At 37.6% G+C, this 24,340-nt stretch overlaps 1 protein-coding gene across 1 annotated transcript in view; it reads right to left on the bottom strand.

Moving 5' to 3' along the window:
- Positions 1-1,806: 1,806 nt before the first annotated feature.
- Positions 1,807-24,340, bottom strand: part of LOC117707763 (arylacetamide deacetylase-like 2) — a 32,298-nt gene continuing 9,764 nt past the window's right edge. The window contains exons 2-5 of the mRNA XM_034501287.1: positions 15,494-15,716; positions 12,892-12,961; positions 11,133-11,304; positions 1,807-2,409 (exon numbers count right to left, since the gene is read on the bottom strand). Of these exons, the coding sequence (XP_034357178.1) occupies positions 1,807-2,409; positions 11,133-11,304; positions 12,892-12,961; positions 15,494-15,716 (1,068 nt within the window). The remainder of the gene's footprint in view (positions 2,410-11,132; positions 11,305-12,891; positions 12,962-15,493; positions 15,717-24,340) is intronic.

Genomic DNA, 24,340 nt, shown 5'->3' with positions numbered 1-24,340 from the left:
GCCCATACTAGTAGAAGCACGGAGCATTCCTGAGTGTATTTTGAACTGCAGAGACCTAGTTCAAGAGTTTTCAGAGAAGACTTTTACTATGTAGTCTAGAGACTGATTTGTGAAATATTTGGTAAAGAATATGGCTACTTTTAGCTATTGTCCAAAGACTCTGCCTGAGGCTAAGGTGGAAAATGTATATTAATTACTTTGAGAAAAAAAGTCTCAAAGCAGTTCCTACCTTGATGGTAATGAACTGAACCTCTAAACCTGTAAACGGGCCCCAATTAAATGTTGTCCTTTATAAGTGTTACCTTGGTCATGGTATCTGTTCACAGCAGTAAAACAAAAATTAGATAACCCCTTTCTTTTATAAAGGGAAAAATTAAATCCGAAAAGATTACAACAGTTTTGTTTTGTTTTTTTTATTCATGGTGATCCTGGGTCAACTGACAACAAAGAAACATATTAATCTAGCATTTCTGGTTTACCAATAGCTATGTGATGTTTAAATGTCAGGGAAGAACCTTATATGATAAGGTCAGAGAGATCAGTGATCAGATCACTGGTAAAATGAAAAAAATGCTCAAACTGCATGAAAAAAATTAATGAAAGTAATAAAGATAAAGATTACTTTATCAATTAAATTCATAAGACATACACAATTTCCCAAAGTTTCCTCAACTTTAAGCAAAAACACAAAACAACTGAAAACAGCCATATGGAGTCAGCAGCAACACCAGCACATTAAAAAATTTGACAATGATTGTAGTGCCTCCCAGTGGAATTACAGTTATTTTTGTTGGTACTGACAGAGGAGCCCATAATAAAGGGGAGAGTATACCTGGGTATCATCAGCTAAGATACTTTCTTAGATTAGGAATGCAGTTTCTATGTGGACTAATGAATGATTCATTTCAAAATATGAAAATAATACTGCAAATAATTCTGACTCCCACAAATAGTTGACTAGGTATCATCTTGGATTAGAAACCATTGTCTAAGAATGAATGAAGTTTTAGCCTTTTAAAAATTAAAATAAATTATAATTACATAATTATACTTTTGAACATTTTCTTCTTAAAACCCAACCAAATCTATATATCATATATACTTATGTATGTATATGTATATATGATTCAGTACTATTTACATATATATAATTCCAGGAATGACCACTTATAATAGACATCGATTAATAGCTCTGAACCTGGCTTTGTCTTCCTAAAGCTTAGCTAAAGTTCAAATATGTAAGTTTTGAAATGATTTGTAGTGAAGATATCACCATTGCTTTCTAATACACAGGAACATTTTGTAATAAGTAGTAAATAGCTTCATATAAAGTGAATAAAAAAAAAAAAAAAAAAACCTAATCTAATTTACCGTGAAGAAATTGAGTTTTTGTATAAACTGTACACACTTAAAACCCTTGGCTGAAATACAATGTAATGAGTACTCCTTAGAAATGTTACAGTTGCGTTTCTCCCGATAACTCTTTCCTCCTTTATCATCCCATCTCATCTCTGCCTGGAAACTCTCGTGATTTTTTTTTAATATAACTACACTCATTTTTTTAGTTCTGAACTACTAGATTAGAAATCTTAAAGAGCATTTCAACTTATGATAATTAAAGTGACAATGAAACAAATACCCCCATTTTGTCAGCATTGAAAATTAGCAGAGTAACTGTCCTGACATACCCAATTAAAATTAGGTTTATGTAAAGTTCAAGTCATAGTTAAACTCTTTAATTTTAAAATACTTTAAAGTATAACCTTTAGGTTACATTGCTAATTAACCAACTAGCTACATGCACCATCATAGATTTTCTTTTAGCCAAGTTATATACTTATCTATTAATCTCAGACCTAGTTGTAAATGAAGTGGCGCTGTGGAAAATAACATGGCTCCATGGATTCCATCCTCTATGTGGTCATGGGTGATGGGAACTCCAACATTTCTGAGTCGTGTGACATAAATAAGTCCATCGTCTCTTAGGATGTCATGTTCACATGTGAGGATATACGTTAATGGCAATTTCTGTAACTGGGAATCATTGACTAACAAAGGTGATACTCTACTATCCATAAGTCCTGGATGGGATGCATTTAGGTTTCCAAAAACTGGTTCAGTGTAAATGTGGTTCTTTTTGTACTTCTCAGGAAGGAGGTCACTCCAGTTAACAAACTTGAACAGATGTTGTGACTCCTGAGGCACATGAGCATTTCTCAGTACTGTCTTGGACAACTCTTTATCTTCCGACAAATATAGACATGCCAACGTAATTGCTACCTTCCTTGACAGAAAGGGACCATGTTCATATTCCCGATAAGATGGCGTTAAGGTATCAATTGTCTGTAGTTTAGGATATATCAAAGTTTGTGCCTTAATTTTGTTTTTGTATTCTGGGTCATCCTTTAGCTGTAAATATAATACAGTATGAGTGTTCTTGAGTCACTAGCTTTTAAACAGAAGAGTTGGAACCTTTATTTTAATAACTGGAAGTAAATAAATTTATAAACCTAAAACAGTGCCTAATGATTACTCTCCTATTTACTCACTGTTTGAAACATGAACATATCATTTCATTTTCTTCAGTGAGAAAGTGGTACACACTCTCCTGTTCATACACATTCATTCACACATGGCAAGCACATGGGACCATGATCTGAAGAGTCCTACTGAAGATGGCAGAATGGACATAACCATTTGTTGTTACATGTTGAAAACAGTACTAACATATGTCTTACCTTTAGCTAACTAGTATTATAACATGACAGAAAAGACAAAGAATACGTTACAAAACTCAGAAGGGCAGAAAGCAGTAGTTTAATCTTTATGTGTAATCTGTCTTTACCAGAAATGGAGTGTGTCCTGATTGTAGTTGTAAGGAGACATTTTCCTTTCATTTTCTAGTCCTGCTTTCTTCAGGAAAACATGCACAGTGGCCTCTCATGTGTCATCACTTAGGCAGTACATGTGTTTACAGAGTAGTGCCACATCCACAAATGTCTGTCTCTATAGCCCTCCATAGGGAAGGAAGATCAGGATCTGTTTAGGTCAAGGACAGGCCCCCATCACAAAAGTTAATTTATATAAAATGATAGGATTAATTGATCTTTCAACAGAACATCTTTCATTTGACTAACTCCAAAATGCACACACAATAGATGCACAGTCCAGCAAGTTCATGAGGAAAATAAAGATATTTTTTTCCTAAGAAAATGTTGTCAGACTCTTGATCCTTCCCAGTGTCTTTAGGCTAGTAATTTTCCAAATTAAATGTAGTGTCCCAAATCATTTGGAGAATAAGTAACATAAGCGTAAAACTTAGGCTAAGACAAGCAATAGCTCTTTCATGTATAAATTGACATGGTCCCCAGTTGAGTTCACATGCTGATGGTACTTGAGGAGAAGGGAGATTACACTTCAGTTTAAGTGTTTCATGGCTCATTGAGATATAAAAGAAACTTATGAATTAGGTGAAATCTGATTCTGGAGAGATGGCTCAATTGGTAATATCCTTGCCAGAATAAGCCTCAGAAGCATGACCTGAAATCAGACCTGGATATATATATATATATATATATATATATATATATATATATATGATTTTATATTGTATATAATATACATGATTTTCAAGATCAAACTGGTTTACCTATCAAGTTACAGGCCAACAAATGTTGCACAGTAAGAGATTATCTCAGAGAGAAAAAAATAAAGGATGGAAAGGAAAATGAGGGAACAGCTGACTTCCACATGCTTAAACACACATATGTACAACATATATACATGCAATGGTAAACACACATGCACACTCACATGCTGAATCCACACAGACACACAAAAAATAGAAAAAATAAATTAAATCTATCACACATTAAGAAAAAAAGAGAATAATGACTTTCCCAGTAGTATTTTAAACTCCACAAAATTTACATTAAGAGAAACCAAGAAATGCCAGCAAATCAATGGGTTAGCATAATGGAAAGAGCTGAGGTAGGGATTGTCTGGATTTGCAGGTATCTCTCTAACCTTATCCTGAACCACACAGTTACTTTTTTAATGCCTTTTGTATTAAAGCTGTAAGATATTGTCCTTACCTCTAAGTACTTTGTAAAACCACTCTCCTTCATAATGAGAAACCCCAAAACAGTGGTTCCTGGTATACTACAATACTTTCAGAGTATCACATGCCAAATCTCCCAGGAGCTCAGGTGAATAGGACCTTCACTTATAAGAGTCCTTTCTAATAAAAATGTAGATAATTGAACACTTATCATTGCTTGGATTTATTAGCACCATGGAAAGCTGAGCAGTAACCACAAATATTTTATCCATTAACAAGCCAGAAAAATCACGGGGTCTGATTTGATCAAAAGGGATCAAGATGTTAACAAAACTACTGCCCTTTTCATTCTTTTTTATCTCATAGAGTTTTGAGATGACACACCTATGCTTTCAGAAAAGGCAGTTACTTTTACCCCAGAGTCAATGTGTGGTGTTCAACTTTATATGAACCTGGAGACCCTCTCCCTCATTGCCCTGTACCAGAACCTTGGAAGACTTGGATGAGAGGGGTCTCCCTCTCAGCTAGAAAAGTCAACTCATGATAAGAGGTGTGTAATAACCACCATGTGATATGTTTCTTGAATTATTTCTCGACTTTTCATAAAGCCACCATTATAAACTTTAGTAGACACTGCAAAGAAATGAGGAAGCAGGTGTAGCAATGGTTGAGTAGAAATCCCTTATTATTCTCAGTGTGGTTGACAAAGCAGAATGCAGAGAATGGAAGCAGCGAGGACAGGGTCTGCTGGTAGGCAGCATTGGGGCAAGTCTTAACATTCCAGCTCCAACACACATTTTCCACACATGTTCCAATCCTTATAGCCTTACTTCTTCCTTTATATTGTCTACTAATCTAGACTCCAACATCCTTACCTATCTTATTTCAAGACAGAGGTCAAATTAATCTTCTTCAGTTACATAGTGTATAAAATATCCAATAATAATGACTCTACACTGGTCACAACCACAGGGTTATCAGTCTGGTAACAATTATTGCAGGTTCTCTGGTGCATTTTTAGTTTTACCTGTAAGCATTCAACTGTAGGTTTGTGCATGCATACACCTAAGCAAGAGAATCACTTCCTAAATTCACAGAGCAATATGCCTCAATTCCAGTGCACCAATGTTCAATTCCCACCTTACATTAAAGACCATGCGTCATACTATGTCCTAAAAATATATGCAGTATTGTAGCTGGAGAAATGTCTCAGTCAAAAGCACTGGCTGTTCTTCTTCAGGAGCTGATGTCCATTTCTAGCCCTCAGGTGGTGGCTCACAACTGTCTGTAACTCCGGCCAGGGTATTGAGTGCCCATTTCTGTCCCCTCCAGACACTGCATGCAAAGATAGATCAACTAATACTATTTTGAGGTTTTTATACTAAATGACAGATGTTATCATTGCAGTCATAAAAATAGTATTTAAAAGTAGGTAGCAACTACTTAAAAAGTATATCTTGTAATTAATATAGGCACTGTGGTTAAGTGTATGTGTATTCATCCTAGTGCCACACAAACCCACAGAAGAAAATTGAGCCTTCAGGGAAGGAAAATACACTCGAATTGAGCCTCATGAAAACATCGTTCAAAATGGACGGGCCTCTTGAAAAATGAACATGCACCAGCATTCATTTCTTACCCTATATACAAACTGACTAAAAGAATATGATTAAGGTGAGAATATTATTACTTTAAAAATGACTCAAACGAGTTTGCAAAGGTCAAATGAGAAATGAAATATGATACCATAATTCTACCCTTGTTATGTGGACAAAGCTGAAATTGTTTAATTAATACTTCCTTCTTAATTCAGGATACAAAAATGTTGTCACATTCAACAACATGACTCCTTATTCTGAAACTTAACAAAACTTAACAAAATGTCTTACAATTAAGACATATGAACCTGGTAAGCTAGAAGATTAATGTAAAAAATGTAATACTCTTCCCTCAGTGAAGTAACACCTTTTACTTACTTCTTTTATTTTTGAGTTTATAATATAAATAGATGATTTTTTTCTTCTTTTCCATCTTTCAAACCATCTTTTATATGCCTCCTTGATCTGTTCCAAATACATGACCTCTTTTTGCATATGTAATCTCTAATATTTTCATAGGTTTTCAGCAGCATGGTTTAGAATGATGTAATAACATTCTTTTATTGGTGGTACGTCAGAGATTATCATGTGTGAAAGAGCAACCAAGGGCTTGTCGAAAGCCCTACAGCCAGAAGGACTTCATGTTTGTTTAAAAGCTCAGCAGCCAAAACTTAAAATTCTTAATAAGTTCTTTTATGTACTGTTCTATGCAATTGAACTTAATAAAACAGCTCAAGTCCAAGTGGATCAAGGACCTCCACATAAAACCAGATACACTGAAACTAATAGAAGAGAAAGTAGGGAAGAGCCTCTAACACATGGGCACAGGGGGAAAGTTCCTGAACAGAACACCAATGGCTTATGCTCTAAGGTCAAGAATTGACAAATGGGACCTCATATAATTGCAAAGCTTCTGTAAGGCAAAGGACACTGTCAATAGGACAAAAGAGCAACCAACAGATTGGGAAAAGATCTTTACCAATCCTACATCCAATAGAGGGCTAATATCTAAAATATACAAAGAACTCAAGAAGCTAGACTACAGACAATAAAATAACCCTATAAAAAATGAGGTACAGAGCTAAACAAAGAATTCTCAACTGAAAAATACTGAATGGCTGAAAGCCCCTAAAGAAATGTTCAACATTTTTAGTCATCAGGGAAATGCAAATCAAAACTACCCTGAGATTCCATGTTACACCAGTCAGAATGGCTAAGATCAAAAACACAGATGACAGCAGATGCTGGAGAGAATGTGGAGAAAGAGGAACACTCCTCCATTGTTGGTGGGATTGTAAGCTGGTAAAACCACTCTGGAAATCAGTCTGGCAGTTCCTCAAATATTGAACATAGTATATTACCTGAGGTCCCAGCTATACCACTCCTGGGCATATATACAAAAAAAAAAAATGCTCCAACATATAACAAGGATACATGCTCCATTGTGTTTATAGCAGCCTTATTTATAATAGCCAGAAGCTGGAAAGAACCCAGATGTCCTTCAACAGAGGAATGGATACAGAAAATGTCATATATTTATACAATGGAGTATTCCTCAGCTATTAAAAACAATGAATTCATGAACTTCTTATGCAAATGGATGAAACTAGAAAATGTCATCCTGAGTGAGGTACGCATGGCATGCACTCACTAATAAGTGGACAGCAGCCCAAAAGCTCAGAATACCCTAGATAGAATTCAGAGACTACATGAAGCTTAAGAAGAAGGAAGACCATGGGTGTTAAGAAGAAGGAAGTATGGGTGCTTCAGTCCTACTTAGAAGGAGTAACAAAATACTCATTAGAGAAAATATAGAGACAAGGTATGGGACAGAAACTAAAGGAGGGGCCGTCTGGAGACTGTTCCACCTGGGTATCCATCTCATGTACAGTCACCAAAGGCAGACACTGATGTGGATGTCAGGAAGTGCATGCTGACAGGAACCTGATATAGCTGACTCCTTAGAGGTCTGCCAGAGACTGACATATACAAAGGTAGATGCTCACAGCTAACCATTGATCTGATCATGGAGTTCCCAATGGAGAAGTTAGAGAGAAGACTGAAGGAGCTGAAGGAGTTTGCAGCCCCATGGGGAGAGCAACAATACCAACCAACCAGAGCTCCCAGGGCCTAAACCACCAGCCTGGGAGCCTTAGGGAGGGACCCATGGCTCCAGCTGTATATGTAGGGGAGGATAGCCTTGTCTGGCCTTGTCAGACATAGGTAGGAGAGGAAGTCCTTGATCCCATGACGGCTGGATGCTCCTGTGTGGGGGAATTTGAGAGTGAAGAGGAGGAAATAGGTGGGGAGTGGGGGTTGAATAGGGGGTTTCTGGGTGTGGTGCAAATGGGTAAAGGGGATAACATCTGAAATGTAAATAAAATATCCAATAATAAATATGATACAGCCTAAGACATGATTTTATTATATTTCTAAAACAGAAACTTTTTAAATTTTTTTCCTGAATAAAAGAAACAAAAGAAAACTTGAAGAGAAAAAATCATCAGATGAAAGGTTCTTAAAGGTTCAGTTCAGATGAAACTCAGTATCATTGGTCAACCAATATAACTATGAATTAAAAAGAAAACTATTCTGCACATTTAATTAGCAAATGTTATTAATAGATTTTGGAAATTCTAAAATCATGTACTCTTTTATTTTCTTAGTAAAAAGTATTATAATTTGCTATTAATGACAGACATGTTGCCAAGCTGTAGAAATGTCTCAGCAGTTTAAGAGCGGTTAAGAGTTTTAATCCCAGTACCTACATGGTGGCTCAAAACTGTCAAAACCTCAAGTTTCTGTGGAGTATATTGCCACCTTCTGGCCTCATTGAGCATTGCATGCATCTTGGGGCACAGACATACATGCAGGCAAAACCACTCATACATGGAAAAAAAATGATAATTAAAAAAAAAAGTTAAGTAAAAATTTAAAAGAAAAAAGTAAAAATACAAAGAGATGTTATACTTATCTGTGTAAAAAAGTAAGATCATTATAAATGTGGTTATGCCCTTCCTGTGAACTTGAAGTACACGTATGCTTAGATTTCTAGTGCCTATGAAAATTATTAAATTTACTTAGCAAATAATATGTGTCAATCCTTAAACATCATTAAATTTGACTTCTCAAAGTCTCAATTTATCCAAGGAGCTATTGATTTTTGATGAATGTTGGGAAAGGGGGAGTATGTTTTCTTTAAGGATGCGGTTCCTCGTGACTTCTCCACCCTTGAGCAAAGCCAAAACATCCAAGAATGTATGGACTGCACAAACTGTATGTGATGGGTGTCCTGATTAGTTTTTGCCAAATCAGCACAAACTAGAGATATCTGAGACGATATAGCTACTCGGAAAATGTCTCTGTAAGATTTGCCTGTGGCAAACCTGTGGCATATTTCCGTAGCTAGTGATTACTGTAAGAGGACCCATCCCATTGTGGGCAATACAGCTTCTGGTGGGCTGGACTGGATTGTATAACAAAGCTGACCGAGCAAGCCATGAAGATCAAGCCAGTAAGCAGCATTTGTCCAGAAATTTGAAAATCTCTATCACGGCCATTTATGTGATATTTTGAATTAAGAACCACTAAAGTGAAAATGTTTGTTTACCTGAGACAATCAATACTGGTTGCTTGGGCTGAAGAATCGGCTGTGGTTAAGAAGAGAATCTTCTGGGAAGTGTTTCCTCAGGGTCAATACGTAGAGGTTGCACTCCAGGTGGGGCCAAGGTTTTACTTGCTGCTGGCCACTGAATTTGGTAATATACAGTTTCCCAGGTGGTACTGATTTTACTGATTTTTAAATGAATGAAGGGGTTATGGGGAGTAGTCAAGACTTGGTAGGCACCATGAGAGAACCATAAAGGCTATTGATGAATGTGAAGCCTCAGGGGACATAGAAGCCTAAGGTCTGAAAGGGTCGTGAAAGGAGGTTGGGTCTTGGCACCATGTGAGTGTCCAAGACTCTGAAGAGAGTACAGGAAAAGCTCTTTCAGTACTTGTTAAGTCCAGTTGCCATGGGGACCATAGCTTTTTGTTTTGGTTTGGTTTTTTTTTTTTTTTTTTTTTTTTTTTTTTTTTTTTTTTTTTTTTTTTTTAGATGTCAGTAACATGGGGTTTCTAAGATGAACAGCAACAGCTATGAAGGTAAGCTAGACAAGGACTACGAGACATGCTACATGTGCTATGGCCCGCCTTTCCAAGCTTATATAGGGACTCTTCGGTGTCTGACACCGAGTTTTGTTATGTTGAGCATTTTTCTTGCTTTGTTCTGATTGTGAGTATGCTCTGATCCTTCCTTCTTGAAATACAAAAGTTATTTAGTTAATTTATTATTTTATAGGTGCACACAGTAATAGACTTTGGAATGTTAAAGAGACTTTGAATATTTTATAGTGACTAAACTGTCAAAGTCATGGAATTTCTGGGACTTTTAAAGTTGAAATGTGTTGAATATTGAGACAGTAATATTAACGTAAGATATTAGAAATAAGTAAGAGATGAAAGGCTAGAGTTGAATACTGATGTGTTTCTGTGTCAAGGTAACAAGAACTCAATAGTCCTGGCCGGTTTTGTTTTGTTTTGTTTGAAAACATAACAAAAGCTAGATTTATTTGAGAGGAGGAAACAATAAAGAAAATGTCTCTTTTACCCTGGCCTATGGGTAAGACTATGCAGTATATTCTAAACAAGTGATTGATATCCCTAGCCCACTATGGGAGGTTCCATCTTGCATAATATAAGAAAGCAAGCTGAGCAAGCCAGGGGAACAAGCCACTGGGCACCATTTCTTTATGTCCTCTGCTTCATGACTCTTTCTGTGTCCTGGAGAAATGTCAGCAAACAGCTCCACCCTCCTGCTCCATCCAAAGATAAACCCCGTCCCACGTCCATTGCTTTTCTACCATAATATACCTTGTCACAACATAAGCCCATAACTCATTTCTCCTTTAGCTGCTCTTGTCATCTTTTCTAGTCACAGGGACAAGAAAGCAATTAATACACATCATGTACAGTGACACCAACATCACAAGAGATTTTTACAAGTTATTGTTAAAAATTGGCATTAAAGCTTATATTAAATGGTAGTTCATAGTCATTGGTATGTTTTTAAACTTTGTATGATAAGGTAGGCCAACTTGAGAAGAGTTTAAAAGGAAGTAACTAAATAGTTCCATAGTAGACTATTTGTCTAACAAGCACACACATTGGACATTGGATTCAATACTCAATAAACACACACACACACACACACACACAAAAGCACAGAGACAGAGATAGACAGACAGATCAATAAGAGAGAGAGGATTATGAAATCCTTACTTATTATTACTTATTTACTTACTTAAAGCCAAAACTAAAGTTAAAATCATGCAAAAAGAATAAATTTACTGGGGTAGTTTACATTGTATAGATTCTTCTCTTTTAGGACTAAACTGTGCTGGTTTCTATTATATATAACACATACAACCTACCAGTTGAGTCGCTGCTGCTGCCAAGGCGCCCCCAGAACTGTCTCCTGAAATACAGATGCGAGTGGGATCCACTCCATATTTTTCAAGAACTTTTTCCTGGAGAAAGAACTTGATCACAAAAATACAGTCTTCAATGGCAGCTGGGAATAGATGCTGAGGAGCAAGTCTGTAGCTTTAAAGGTAAATTAATCAAACAAATAAACACACAAACAAAACCAGTGGAAAAATTATGATTAAATTTATGTTTTCAATTATCTCTTAATTTCCCCAGTTTTTTTTTAAATTATCCCACTTTGAACATTTAATTCCAACAATTAACCTGGGCTTACTAAAAATTTCAGTTTTAAAACAAGAAGTAGATTTTGGATTAAAGGGTTTGGGGTATTGTTTCTATTGGGAGAAGATTTATATAACATACATCTTTGCCCTCAAAAAATCTGTAAGCTTCACCAGGCCCTCAATAGAGTTGGTGATTCAAAAGCAATTCATGATTATTGATTAGATAATTCAAGGAATTTAAAATTAGAAAATATATGAATATGTACAGTATATTGCTAAAATACTATAAGTCTTAAGACAAAATAGTATCACAATTTGTACTTTCTCCATTCTTGCCCACCTCTCACTGTGTTCTTTTATAGAATCACACCTAAATTGAGCTGTCTTACTTTTTTAACTCTCTCTTTTAGACACTAAAATATCCATTGATTTCTTCAATTATACACAGTTAATTGAAACAATAATAAACAATACTATCCAGACAGTCCTTCTGAATTTTCAAATTTTAAGATGTGTCCAAGTGTTTTTAAGTAGCTTAATATCAACCAACCAACATTAAAATATTATATTTCACAAGAATTACAAAAATTTCCTAAAAAACTGTAAAATGCTTAAACTAGATATACCCTATTGTACTCTGCTTTTTAAAAAGCTTCTTTAAATTGTAATGTGTAAATATTGGCTAAATTATAATGAGGAAAGCAAACTATCATTACTGTTTAGAAATTTCTCAGACATAGTAATTCCATTTACTTTGAAGATGTAGCTGTGAACAGGACAATACTGAACTTTCTAGTCTTGCTACTTGACTCTATAATACTGTCAGTCAGAATTCTTTATAGTGTTTCTGCACATGTCTAAAATTTTGCAAACTAATTTCTGTACTATAATATTGGCAAGTAAAAGCTATGTTTCTCCATCTTCATGATGGGATTTAAGAAATATAGAATACACCCAGTATGTCATAAAGTAACAGGCATATATTAAACTTTCTGGTATATTGTTGGACATTTGAGCAGCAAAAGTCATAAAATACTAAGATCTGTCATTTAAAAGGTGATTGGAGTATTTGAATGGTCCCAGCATTGGTTCTAATATTCACTGGACCCAGAAAACGTCCTAACATACATTGTTTTTGTTATTATGTCAAATAAAGCCCAGCACCCCTCAGATATGATGGGTATAGATTATAGGTATATTACTTGTGTAGGCTTTTTGTTCCCAGAGCTATCACTGCTTTATGCACAAAGACGCTTACTCCTCTGTATCTCACAGGTGTCTACCATGGCAGAGATAAAAGCAAAATTGTGCTTTGTTGAGGACTCACTGATATTATAGTACTAAGGAAAAAAAAAATTATAAACCAAAATTTCCTAGCAGTAGCCCAGCCACCATTGAGGACTATGAGACTTGGACTATAAAGCAAGTTTATCCTGGGAGGGAAAATATCACAAAAATAAGGATTTTTCAGGTCTCTTACTCTGGAGCAATAACAACAGCATCAAGTTTGTTGGCTGTCTTTCGGTTCATGGAATCATAAGACAGACTCTCTGGAATGGAAGAAAAAAAGTGTAGAACAGAGCTCCATAAAAGCCAAGCAATGAAAACCCAGACACATCTATGAATCATAACTTATTTGAATTGTGGTTACTTGATGAAAACCTGCCAATCAATACTTCTGTCGCCACATATAGGAAAATTGGAGTAACAGGACCATCTTATTATGCCTCCTAAATTACTCCTGAGCTGGGCTAGAAGACAAACTCAGTTTGGTCACAATGAAATAAGCAAACTTGTGTTCTGATGACCCACTTTTGTTCTTTCAGAAAACTTCCACTGGCTTCTTTGTGTTGCTCACTCGTATGACCCTTGCTGCAGAGCATAGTCTACAAGCATCATGCTCTGTTCTTGTGTGGGGTAGGATTCATCAAGAGGAGTGTGCCTGAGCAATACGGAAAGAAACTACACCAGGCAATATTGCACCAACACTAACCACTGAGCAATGGCAAAGATCATAATCCCAAAAGCTTCAGTAGTAGTAACAAACTATTTTTGCTGATTTTTTTCTGGGAGAGAAAAAAGTGTATGTCTTGACTCTCTCGAAGTAACTAACTACTGCTATATCCATTAAACTGGCTTTAAATCAGAACTCTAGAAGTAACTTGAAAACAATGTTAAAACCATCACTATAATATTCATAAAATCAGATAGTCACATAATCAATCTTTAAAGATCTTTTAGAATTACTGTAATTTTTAATAATGGAACTTCAACTTGCTATATATACTTCTTGGGGTAATTTTAAAAAATAAGCTTTTTCCCTTATGCAAGGCTTAGACTTTTAAATACTCATATTTAATACATTTACAAATAAACTTTAAGTTACTTTTCTGAATATAAGTGAAAATTTTAATTGTAGTTAAAATCAGTCAGCACATTCCTGCTTGTGTAATTTCTTACAGAAACTATTTATGGATTGTATCTAGTGATTATACAAAGAGGTGGGAATAAGAAAAGGTAAATTTATATTTAGAATCTTAACGAAAACCAATGTCAAAATTTTTTGGCAAACTACAATTCACTTAAAGAGCATAAAATTGTATTCATTCTATAAAACATAAGCATAGTCACTCCTATCAACTGTTTAAGGGGAAAATGAAACACTGCAGGAGTGTCAGGAGCCATAATGGGACAAGCTAATAACTAGCGGGTAATCATCCTGAAATGGCTTGCCTTGGATTATTATATAATCTGCAACAAGTGAGCCCTTACTCAGCAAGGCTGTAAGCAAATTATTTTAGGAAAGATTCCTGCTATTGATATGCTTTTCCTATTATTATTAAACAAATATAACAATCACTAAGTAATAGCCCACCCTTTGGAGCAGATCTCTGCAGATCCATGAAGATGTACTTGTCTTGTAGTGATGCTATATACACAAATAGATGACTTCTTAAGTCTTAATGATGATCCTATAAGAATTTCTAAAATTATATCAATGATTATTAAGCTCTTTTATAATGGGACTGCTATTAGATCCCTTTCTGATAGTCATAACTGCAATGAGAACTCTGCTAGTCTCCCAAGTGTCATTAGTTAATTGCTCTTAGATAGTAAAACCAGACTTTCTCCTACTCAGAACACATCCCAAGAGATTGTAAAACAATTAACCAAAGGTTATTAAAAGGGAACTAATGATTTATTATAGGTGCTAGGACAGAAGATAAAATATTGCCTGGGTTTATCTGTACAAAACAACACTAATAACTTATAGTTTTAAACCTTCAGTGAACCTATAGAGCTAGACAGGTGATGGATGTTTAGCCAGATAATTACTCCTAATGGATATGCATGTAAACATTCTCTGTTGTAAACTTCTATTTCAATTTATGATTTGATTTTTGGTGTGAACTTGTGATGAACTTTGTAACATGTGACTATGTACTCTGAAAGATGCGTAAGTACTGGAGGCAAAGATGAAGAGTTCCCCCCCACCCCACCCCCCGCCTAGAATTTTTCCCTTATTAGAATTTTTTCCTTTCCCCACTTAGGACATTTTTTCTTTTCCCCTTAGATAGACTTCATAGGGAATTTTTTACACTTAATAATAAACTCTATAATAACTTCTCTAAGTGTCTTTTCTTCCTGTGACCTCAGACTAGCAGGCATAAGTTAGATCCTAGCAGTTCCTGCTCAGATAGTACAAAGGCTACTTACTTAATCCTTTGCTGTTTTTAGGATGAGGTGCTAAGTGCCAGAAACCAGTTTCTGGCCTCAGAGGATCACAGAAGGCTGGTCAGCTATGGTAGCATAGCAACTTAGATAATTAAACTTTTATTATACAGCAACCATAAATATCTTGTAAGACAAAGTCTTACCCCAAATCTCTTAAGACCAAGTCTCACCCCTGCCAATGCTCTTCCCTCTCCACTGCCTCAGGAAGAAAGAAGATTTCCCTCCCTACATGCTGGGGCTGGCCCCACAGCACAGGAGAAATGAATCAAGTTTATGAGAATGCACAGAGGTCCATTTACTATAATAAATGCAATCAAATAAAACACATATTTAAAACATATACTTACTGAAGCTTCCCAAGACATAGGCACCACCATGAATATGAATTATACCTGGTCTCTGTCTTTCAGACTTCCTTTTGGGTAAATACAGACGAACAGGAATGTCACCGAAGTCTGTGTCAATCACTGTAATGTTTTCATCTGAAACTGGCCTTGTATCTTGAACTCCCATTAACATGACGAAAAATTCTTCAAATTTCATAAGACCCATATTTTCCAACAATATGGCCTATTTAAAAACATTCAAATGTAAATATTAATATTTTAATGTTAGTAATACTAAATGCACATGGAGATGAAATGGGAAAAGATTATGCTGTAGTGTGTATAGCATAGCCCTTGCCACAGATTATATGAGCATCTCAGAAGATGGTGAGGAAAGATATGGAAACCCAGAAGTGGAAGACTACTGAAATACAGTGTCTTCCATAAATGTCAAGGCAGTTGCACTTATAAACTCAAAGATGCTCTGGTTATCTGCATGAGACACACACATGAACAAACCAAACAATATGTAAGTATAGATTGGTGGTTGTGACTCAATAGGCCCTAACCCCAGCTTAAGAGCTATTGGCAGTTCATAGCTACTGGGGATGGGGAAATCAGGTACCTTGAGGGATATGGCTCTGGGTAAGTTGCCCTGGCTCCAATATATGGCTCTAAATCTATACACATATAGGCAGCACTAACAGAACTAATTGAGTTATACAAAGTATTTTGTAAAAGGACATGATGTTGAGCAGTGTATAAACTAAGAAGGGTCTGGGAGAAATAAGTATCATCCTTACTTTAGAAAAACATAAAAATATTGGACTCTGAAAAATGAGACTTCTTACATGTCCTACGACATGTACTATCACTTACACTATAGAAATCTCATTAACTTCATCTGCTAAGACTTTCATAAGATGGGGGCAATCAACATTTCATGATAGATATGGGAGTTGTTCATGAAGTCCCAACCCAACCTCATGGAAATACTGACACTAATGGTTGTTGGGGGAGGTGTCGCTTTCTTCAGGGGTGTAGTTATCCTCGTCCTTGTGCAGAATCTTCCTTCATGTTAAGAAACTAATTAAACTAATTGAGTCTTGCAAAAAAAAGAAGACATAAAAGTAGAAAGAGAAAATTTTGAGAACAATTTCAGCAGAAGAGAGGGAACTCATCCCATGGATATATGAACTTTCAAGCTTGAAAAAAACTCAAGCATCCAAATATTTGGAACATAAGTAATCTCATTTTTAAAAGCAATAGACTATGTCTTAGGTTGGTAAGGCTCTGTGCAGAATCTTACCTGTCCTTGGCTTGCCAGCCTGTTAAATTGATAACTCTGTCTGGGGGGGTCCATTTTTAGTTTCAAGTCATGTACTTTGGCTGCCCACATGTTGATGTTGTTAAAGACAAGCTTTAACACAATGGACAGAAATAAAAGTATTCCCAGGACAGGAAGGGCTAGCATAATCAAGCTATATATGCCATTCTTTTTTTTATTATTATCAAATCATAATTTTTACTTTTTAACACCGGGGTTATAAACACAAAAATGCAGGATATGGGGAAGGGAGTGACATAGGAGCATAGGTGTTCAGGGGAAGTACAAATATCTTTCAGAACAGGGTACCGGCTGGGTGAAGATTCAGGGGACAGGTCACTATGACTCTGCCTATGATTCACTTGTCCTTATCTAAGTTGGTACTATCTTGAAGCTTGACAAAAATAGAAACACTGACCTCAGGCGATGAGTAATTTAGTCAGCAGTATCTGCCACATCAACGCTCAGCAGAGCATCATTCTTTAAATTCATAAGCTCACTATACAAAGTTAAAACATCCAGAGAGGTGTTAGAATTATGCCAAATACCCTGCAAGTATCTTTAAACTTTTTCCTAATTATGTTGCAACCCGTACTGCCCGTTCCGGTCCGAGGGTCAGGGTCTAGCGAGAGAGAGAGTGGGGATAAAGGGGAAGAGACGCGAAGAATGGAGACAAGACAGAGATTCTGATCAAGTCTCGTTTATTGAAGGGAATTCTGAGCTATTTATAGGCTTTTGCCACGTGCCTTGTAGGTGTTGATATGACGTAAGCCTTACAGGCGTCTATAGCGTGGACAGCACGTGCACCGCAATGCCTTGCAGGCTTGGATAGCACGTGCGCCTTATAAGCATGTATGGCGTAGATAGCACGTGGACAGCACGTCAACTGCATGTCTTGTAGGCGTGACTACCAAGTGCACCTTGCAGCTGGGGGCAGTAAACAGCAACACAAAATATGTGGGATATCAGAGTGTGCTTTAGCTGTTGTAGGCTATTGAAAACCAAATCTTTCGTCAGGGTATATGGTTCCAGATGGCTGCAAAGTTGATCTAGCCGCTTTCTGCTAAAGTCGGCTCCCAAAAGGTCCCCCTTTTTAAATTTTTTTCAAAAGGGAAGGCTGGGAAAACTTACGGAAACCGTGCCTGTCCTAGGTTGGAACAAAGGACCCCAGCCTCCCTTTCCCGTCCTTGGATACTCAACAGCCATTGGTTGAGCTCCTGTCTTAGGATGGTGAGGCCTCCCTTCTTTTAGGGGCAAGGGTCTCGGTATGCTCTCTTACCCGTCACTGACTATCCGGCTTAGCGCGTAAGTTAGGGGTTAATCCTCATCAGTCTTGATGACAGAGGTTTCAGAGTCCCCTACTTCCAGCCTGTAATAGTGGACCTGTATGGGTTTCATTTGAGTAGTATCTCGTACAAAAGCCATCAGTTTGTTGAACCTTATTAACCCAAGAGACAAGAGACTTAGCAATGCCTGAACAGTCAGTATAAAAGCAACACTCTTTTTTAAGGGTAACACATAACTCCCTCTATCAGAGGAGTAAAAAGTGTAAGTCTCTTCTATTCTGTTTATAAATGTCTTATATCAGAATCTAAATCTATATAAATACAAAACTGATCATAGCTTTGATCTAAAGAAAACTAAGGAAATCCCTGTTCCTGCTCTAGTCAATCTCAAACCCAAAAAACAACTATAGTAACTGTGGTAGTGGGTTTTCTCCTAATCTAAATTCCCACTAAATCTAAAACAATCTAGTTCCCCACTAAATCATAAGTCAGGGAATCAAGAGTCCAATAGAGCCACCCTGGAGATATGGGTGGTGATGTCTTCTTCAGCACTGATAACTTCCCAAGTCAGGTTTACTCGTTGATCTGTTCCAATTTGAAGGCAATTGTGAAGCATCTTTATGTTTCCTGTGAAGAAAAAATACGCTTCTCAGGGGGTTTCTCCTCCCTGGATTTGTTATTGTTGTCTATTTGTTTAATCAGTCTCTCTGGCAGCCAACATCCAGCATCTGCAGTTTGGGAATATATGCAAACAGAACCTCTTCCCCAGATAAGCACTAGGTCTGGCCCATTCCAGGTTTCAGTTAATGGGTCTTTCCAGAGGACTGTTGCAAAAAAAATTTTTTTTTTTTGTATCAGGATGCCAGAATCTATCTGCAGCAGATTTTTCCTTCAGAATCCAAATTTAAAAAATTTAAAATGAAGAGTGCATGATGAAGGATATTTCTGGGGGATCCCTTGGTAGGGTACCATTCCCCCTTTTTAATTTTTTCAAATTGACATTTAATGGTTTGATGTGCCCTTTCTACTATACCTTGGCCCTGTGGATTATATGGAATACCCGTTTTATGTAGTATTCCCAATCTTTCACAAAATTGGTGGAAACTGGAGCTTGTATAACCTGGGCCATTGTCAGTTTTTATCTGTTTAGGCACACCCATTACAGCGATTGTAGCAAGCATATGAGCAATCACATGCTTGCTTGCTTCTCCAGTTTGTAATGTTGCATAGATGAAACCACTGTATGTGTCTACACATACATGTATATATTTTTGCTTGCCAAATTCATTATAATGAGTAACATCCATTTGCCAGATACTGTTTGGTATCAGTCCCTTTGGATTTACACCCAAATGAGGAACTGGTAAAAGTTTAACACATGATTGACATTGTTTGACAATTTGTCTAGCTTGTTCTCTGGTAATTTTAAACATAACTCTTAAGGTTTTAGAATTAAGGTGATGTAACTCATGAGCCTTTATGGCCTGATCCAAATTAGATTTTTGATCTGATAAAGTCACTGCAGCTATTCGAGTAGCTAGGTCTGCCTTGGTATTTCCTTCAGAGAGAGGACCTGGTAGCCCAGTGTGGGCTCTCAGGTGTCCTATAAAGAATTTACACTTTCTCCTCAAAATTAATTGTTGGCACTGTAAAAACAAATCAGCTGCTTCTGAGGAATGCTTTATTTGTGCAGCAGTTTCTAGCAGAGGGATAGACTGAGCTATGTATGAGCTATCTGTATAAATGTTAATGGGTTGATTTGGAAATGCTTGAAACAGCAATAACAGCATGTAATTCAACCAATTGAGCTGACACAGATGATGTAGCAAAGGAGATTACTTGATCTTTAAAGGCATAAGCAGCTGTTCCTGATGAGGAACCATCAGTGAAAACTAGCAATGCTTCCTTGATAGGTTCATGTGCAGTACGAGATGGAAAAACAAATTCATGATGATTACAAAACTGAACCAATTTATCTGGTGGATAATGATTATCTATCTGACCAGCAAATGAGGCACATGCAATAGGCCAGACTTCAGAATTCTGCATAAGCCAATCAACCTGATGCCTTGTAAAAGGTTGTACTATGACATCAGGATCTTTTCCAAAATATTTTTGACTGTTATCTCTGCCTAACATAATCATATCTGCTACCGCTGCATAGTATGGATTAAGAACCTTCTTGGGGGATGAGGGAAGATGAACCCATAATATGGGTGCAGTTTGCCAAAAAAACTGCAGTAGGAGTCAGTTTAGTGTTAAAAATAAGAAAATATAAAGGCTTAGAATAATTAATATGAGTTACAAATTGGGATGAAATAGCATTCTCTACCTTCTGTAAGGCTTTTCTACCCTCCTCTGTTAGAGCCCTGCCAGATTTAGGGTCAGGATCTCCCTTGAGAATATCAAACAGAGGCTTCAATTCTCCTGTTGTAAGTTTCAAATATGGTCTTAGCCAATTAATGTCTCCCAGTAGTTTTTGAAAATCATTAAGTGTCTTAAGGGAATCAGTCCTCAGTGTGGCTTTACTATTAATAATACTTGGACCATTAATCTGAAATCCTAAATAGGTATATGGGTCTTGTAATTGCACCTTTTCTGGTGCTATTTGTAACCCTGCAGTCTGTAAAGCTGTTCTAAGATCATCAAAGCACTGGAGTACCTGTTTTCCATCTTTTCCAGCTATCAAAATATCATCCATGAAATGAATCATGTAAATTTGCTTCCACATAGTTCTAACACCCTCTATGGCAGAAGCCACAAACTTTTGGCACAAGGTAGGACTGTTAGCCATACCCTGAGGCAATACCTTCCATTGATATCTTTTCATAGGTTCTCTAAAGTTTATAGAGGGAATACTGAAAGCAAAACGTTTTCTATCATTAGGATGTAAGAGGATAGTAAAAAAACAGTCTTTTAAATCTATAACTATTTTATAATTACCTAAAGGTATGGCCACCGGTGTGGGCAGCCCAGGTTGTAAGGCTCCCATTTTAATCATGGTTGCATTAACAGCCCTCAAGTCTTGCAACAATCTCCACTTTCCTGATTTTTTCTTAATGACAAATATTGGGGTGTTCCAGGGAGAGTTACTCTCTTCCAAATGCCCTGCCTGTAATTGCTCCTGCACTAGCAACTGGGCAGCTTGTAATTTTTCGGTGGTTAGGGACCACTGATCCACCCAGACGGGCGAGTCCCCTTTTCAGGTGATGGGATCCGCACAACGTCCTAGGGGTGCAGCTGAATCAGTAGCCCCCATCAAAAATACCCCAAGCCTCTTCTTTCATTGTTACCATAAACTTCAGTAGGATGAATAATTTCATCTTCACCTTTTCCTAATCCTTTGTCTGGGGAAAGCTCAGAGTTTACCATTTGAGCCATGATTTCTTCATTAGGACTGCACATAATCAATCCCAACTGGGATAACAGATCTCTGCCCCAGAGATTAATGGGAAGGCCTGAGATGACATAGGGTTGTATATTTCCTGTATTTCCTTCTTTATCTTTCCACGTTAGCACCTTAGAGCTTTGTAGTGGATTTTGACTTTGGCCAATACCCCTTAAATTGGTTAAGGTTGGGGTCAGAGGCCAGGTAGCAGGCCAATCACTTTGTTTTAGGATAGTCACATCAGCTCCTGTGTCAACCAAGCCTTGGAATGCCTTTCCATCTAGCCAGATTGTCATCATAGGTTTTTGTTTAACTATAGGCTGTACCCAGTATGCATCAGTGGAACCAAAACCTTGATCCCCTCTTTTAGGATTCTTATATTTGTGATTAGTAGGGTACAATGGAAGTAACAATAGTTGAGCTATCCTCTTTCCTGTAGGAATGGTGACTATGTTCTGAATTGCCTGCGCCATTACCTTAATCTCACCCTGATAATCATTATCTATAACTCCAGGAAAAATTTGTAATCCCTGCATAGTAGTACTGCTTCTTCCCACTATCAGGCCAAACACATTTGGATAGAGTGGTCCAAACACTCCAGTGGATAAAGCCTGAGGTCCCATTTCTGGGGTTAATACTGTGTGGGTGGCAGAACTGAGGTCCAGTCCTGCGCTTCCTGGTGTTGCTCGACTAAGTTCAGAAAGGGATTGGTATTTGCTGGTAGGACACTGACTGCTCCATAAGCCTGTTTTGGCTTGTGTTGGTTCAGGGCCTGGAGCTGGCCCCTGTTCCCGTTTCCCTAATCATAGAAAAGGGTGTTACGTTGTGCGTCTCTTTTAGACATACAATGACTAGCCCAATGCCTTCCACGTTTGCAACGTGGGCAGAGCCCAGGCTGTTTTCTGGGCTGTCTCTGGCTTAACTCATTTTCTACTTTGCAATCTCTTGCAAAGTGTCCAGGCTTACCATATTTAAAACTTGCCTTTCTGTCTTTATTTGCCAAAAAATCTCTTACAGATTTTCCTTGCATAGCAGCTGCCATAGCTAAGCCCTGTTGATAAGAGGGACCTATGTCAGAACAGAGTCTGATATATCCCGTAAGGTCTGTCTTTTTCCTATAAGGTCTAATGGCCACTTGGCAGGCAGGATTAGCATTTTCATATGCAAGTTGTTTCACATAATCTACACCTGCCTTTGCATTGCCAAAAATCCTCCCTGCTGTTGTCATTAATTGATGAACAAAGTCAGAAAATTGTTCATCAGGCCCTTGCCTGACTGCTGTTAAAGATACACCAGGGTCTCCCTTTACCGGGAGTTTACGCCAAGCCTTCATGGCTGCATTTTTAATTTGAGCATATAAACCTGGGTCATATTGCATCTGGTTATCACTAGAAGCAAATTGCCCTTCTCCTACTAAGGCATCAAAGGACCAACCATTGCCTGCCTGAATGTTTCTCCTAGCTGTCTCTTTACAATTCTCATGATACTCTGATTTCCAAATAAGATAGTCTCCACCACTAAGAACTGCCCTCACTAACATATTCCAATCACTAGGAGTTAGCCACTCCTCTGCAACAGATTCTAAAATTGCAAGAGTAAAGGGAGCAGTGGCACCATATTGAGATACTGCATTTTTTAATTCTTTAATAATTTGAAAATTAAACCCTGTGTGATGTCTCCAAGCAAACCCTTGAGCGTCTCTGGTCTCTGATACAGGGAAAGCCTTAGCGTCTCCCTCCTCTGGCTGAACTAAAGCTAGAGGATAGGGACCAGGTTGAGGAACATGAAAATCTGGGGGATTTTTGCAGTTAGTCTCTTGAGACCTCTTCCCTGTCCTTAATTTCTGTAACTGGTTACTTAAGCCCTGATACTCTTTTTCTAACTCTATCAGTTGTTTAAGGGTAGTAATTTTGTCCTGTAACTCCTTTTTAGGATCTACAACCATTGTCTCCATTGGGGGAGCACTTGGAGGTAGAGGCACATAGGGAAAGGGCATTTCAGCGTCATAAAATTTGACTTCCTCTTCCTCTCAGTCAGCACAATCTGGCTCTGACAAATTGTCATCAACCTTTGGCTGTATTTTGGAATCTAACTTACGCTTCTTTTTATTTTGAACAAAAAAGACAGCATTCAAGAACAAAAACAGAAAATTAACACATGTGAGCAGTAAACAAAACCGAAACAGAGTTGAATTCAAGCTGACTAATTTTGGATTCAGGTTGACTAATTTCTTGTCCCATTTTCCTTACCTTTCTCAACTCAGCAGATTCGTGATCACCTTCTTCCAGTAACGTCCCTCACTGGGTCTCTCGTTCCCGCTGCCTCTCGTTGAGCGCCAAACTGTCCGGTCCGAGGGTCAGGGTCTAGCGAGAGAGAGGGTGGGGATAAAGGGGAAGAGACGCGAAGAATGGAGACAAGACAGAGATTCTGATCAAGTCTCGTTTATTGAAGGGAATTCTGAGCTATTTATAGGCTTTTGCCACGTGCCTTGTAGGTGTTGATATGACGTAAGCCTTACAGGCGTCTATAGCGTGGACAGCACGTGCACCGCAATGCCTTGCAGGCTTGGATAGCACGTGCGCCTTATAAGCATGTATGGCGTAGATAGCACGTGGACAGCACGTCAACTGCATGTCTTGTAGGCGTGACTACCAAGTGCACCTTGCAGCTGGGGGCAGTAAACAGCAACACAAAATATGTGGGATATCAGAGTGTGCTTTAGCTGTTGTAGGCTATTGAAAACCAAATCTTTCGTCAGGGTATATGGTTCCAGATGGCTGCAAAGTTGATCTAGCAGCTTTCTGCTAAAGTCGGCTCCCAACATAATTATAATGACTATCATTGTAAATTTTAGTAGTAACAGGAAT

Source organism: Arvicanthis niloticus, chromosome 4 (assembly GCF_011762505.2).
Source record: "Arvicanthis niloticus isolate mArvNil1 chromosome 4, mArvNil1.pat.X, whole genome shotgun sequence".
NCBI lineage: Eukaryota > Metazoa > Chordata > Mammalia > Rodentia > Muridae > Arvicanthis > Arvicanthis niloticus.
This window is presented reverse-complemented; position numbering and strand designations above follow the sequence as displayed.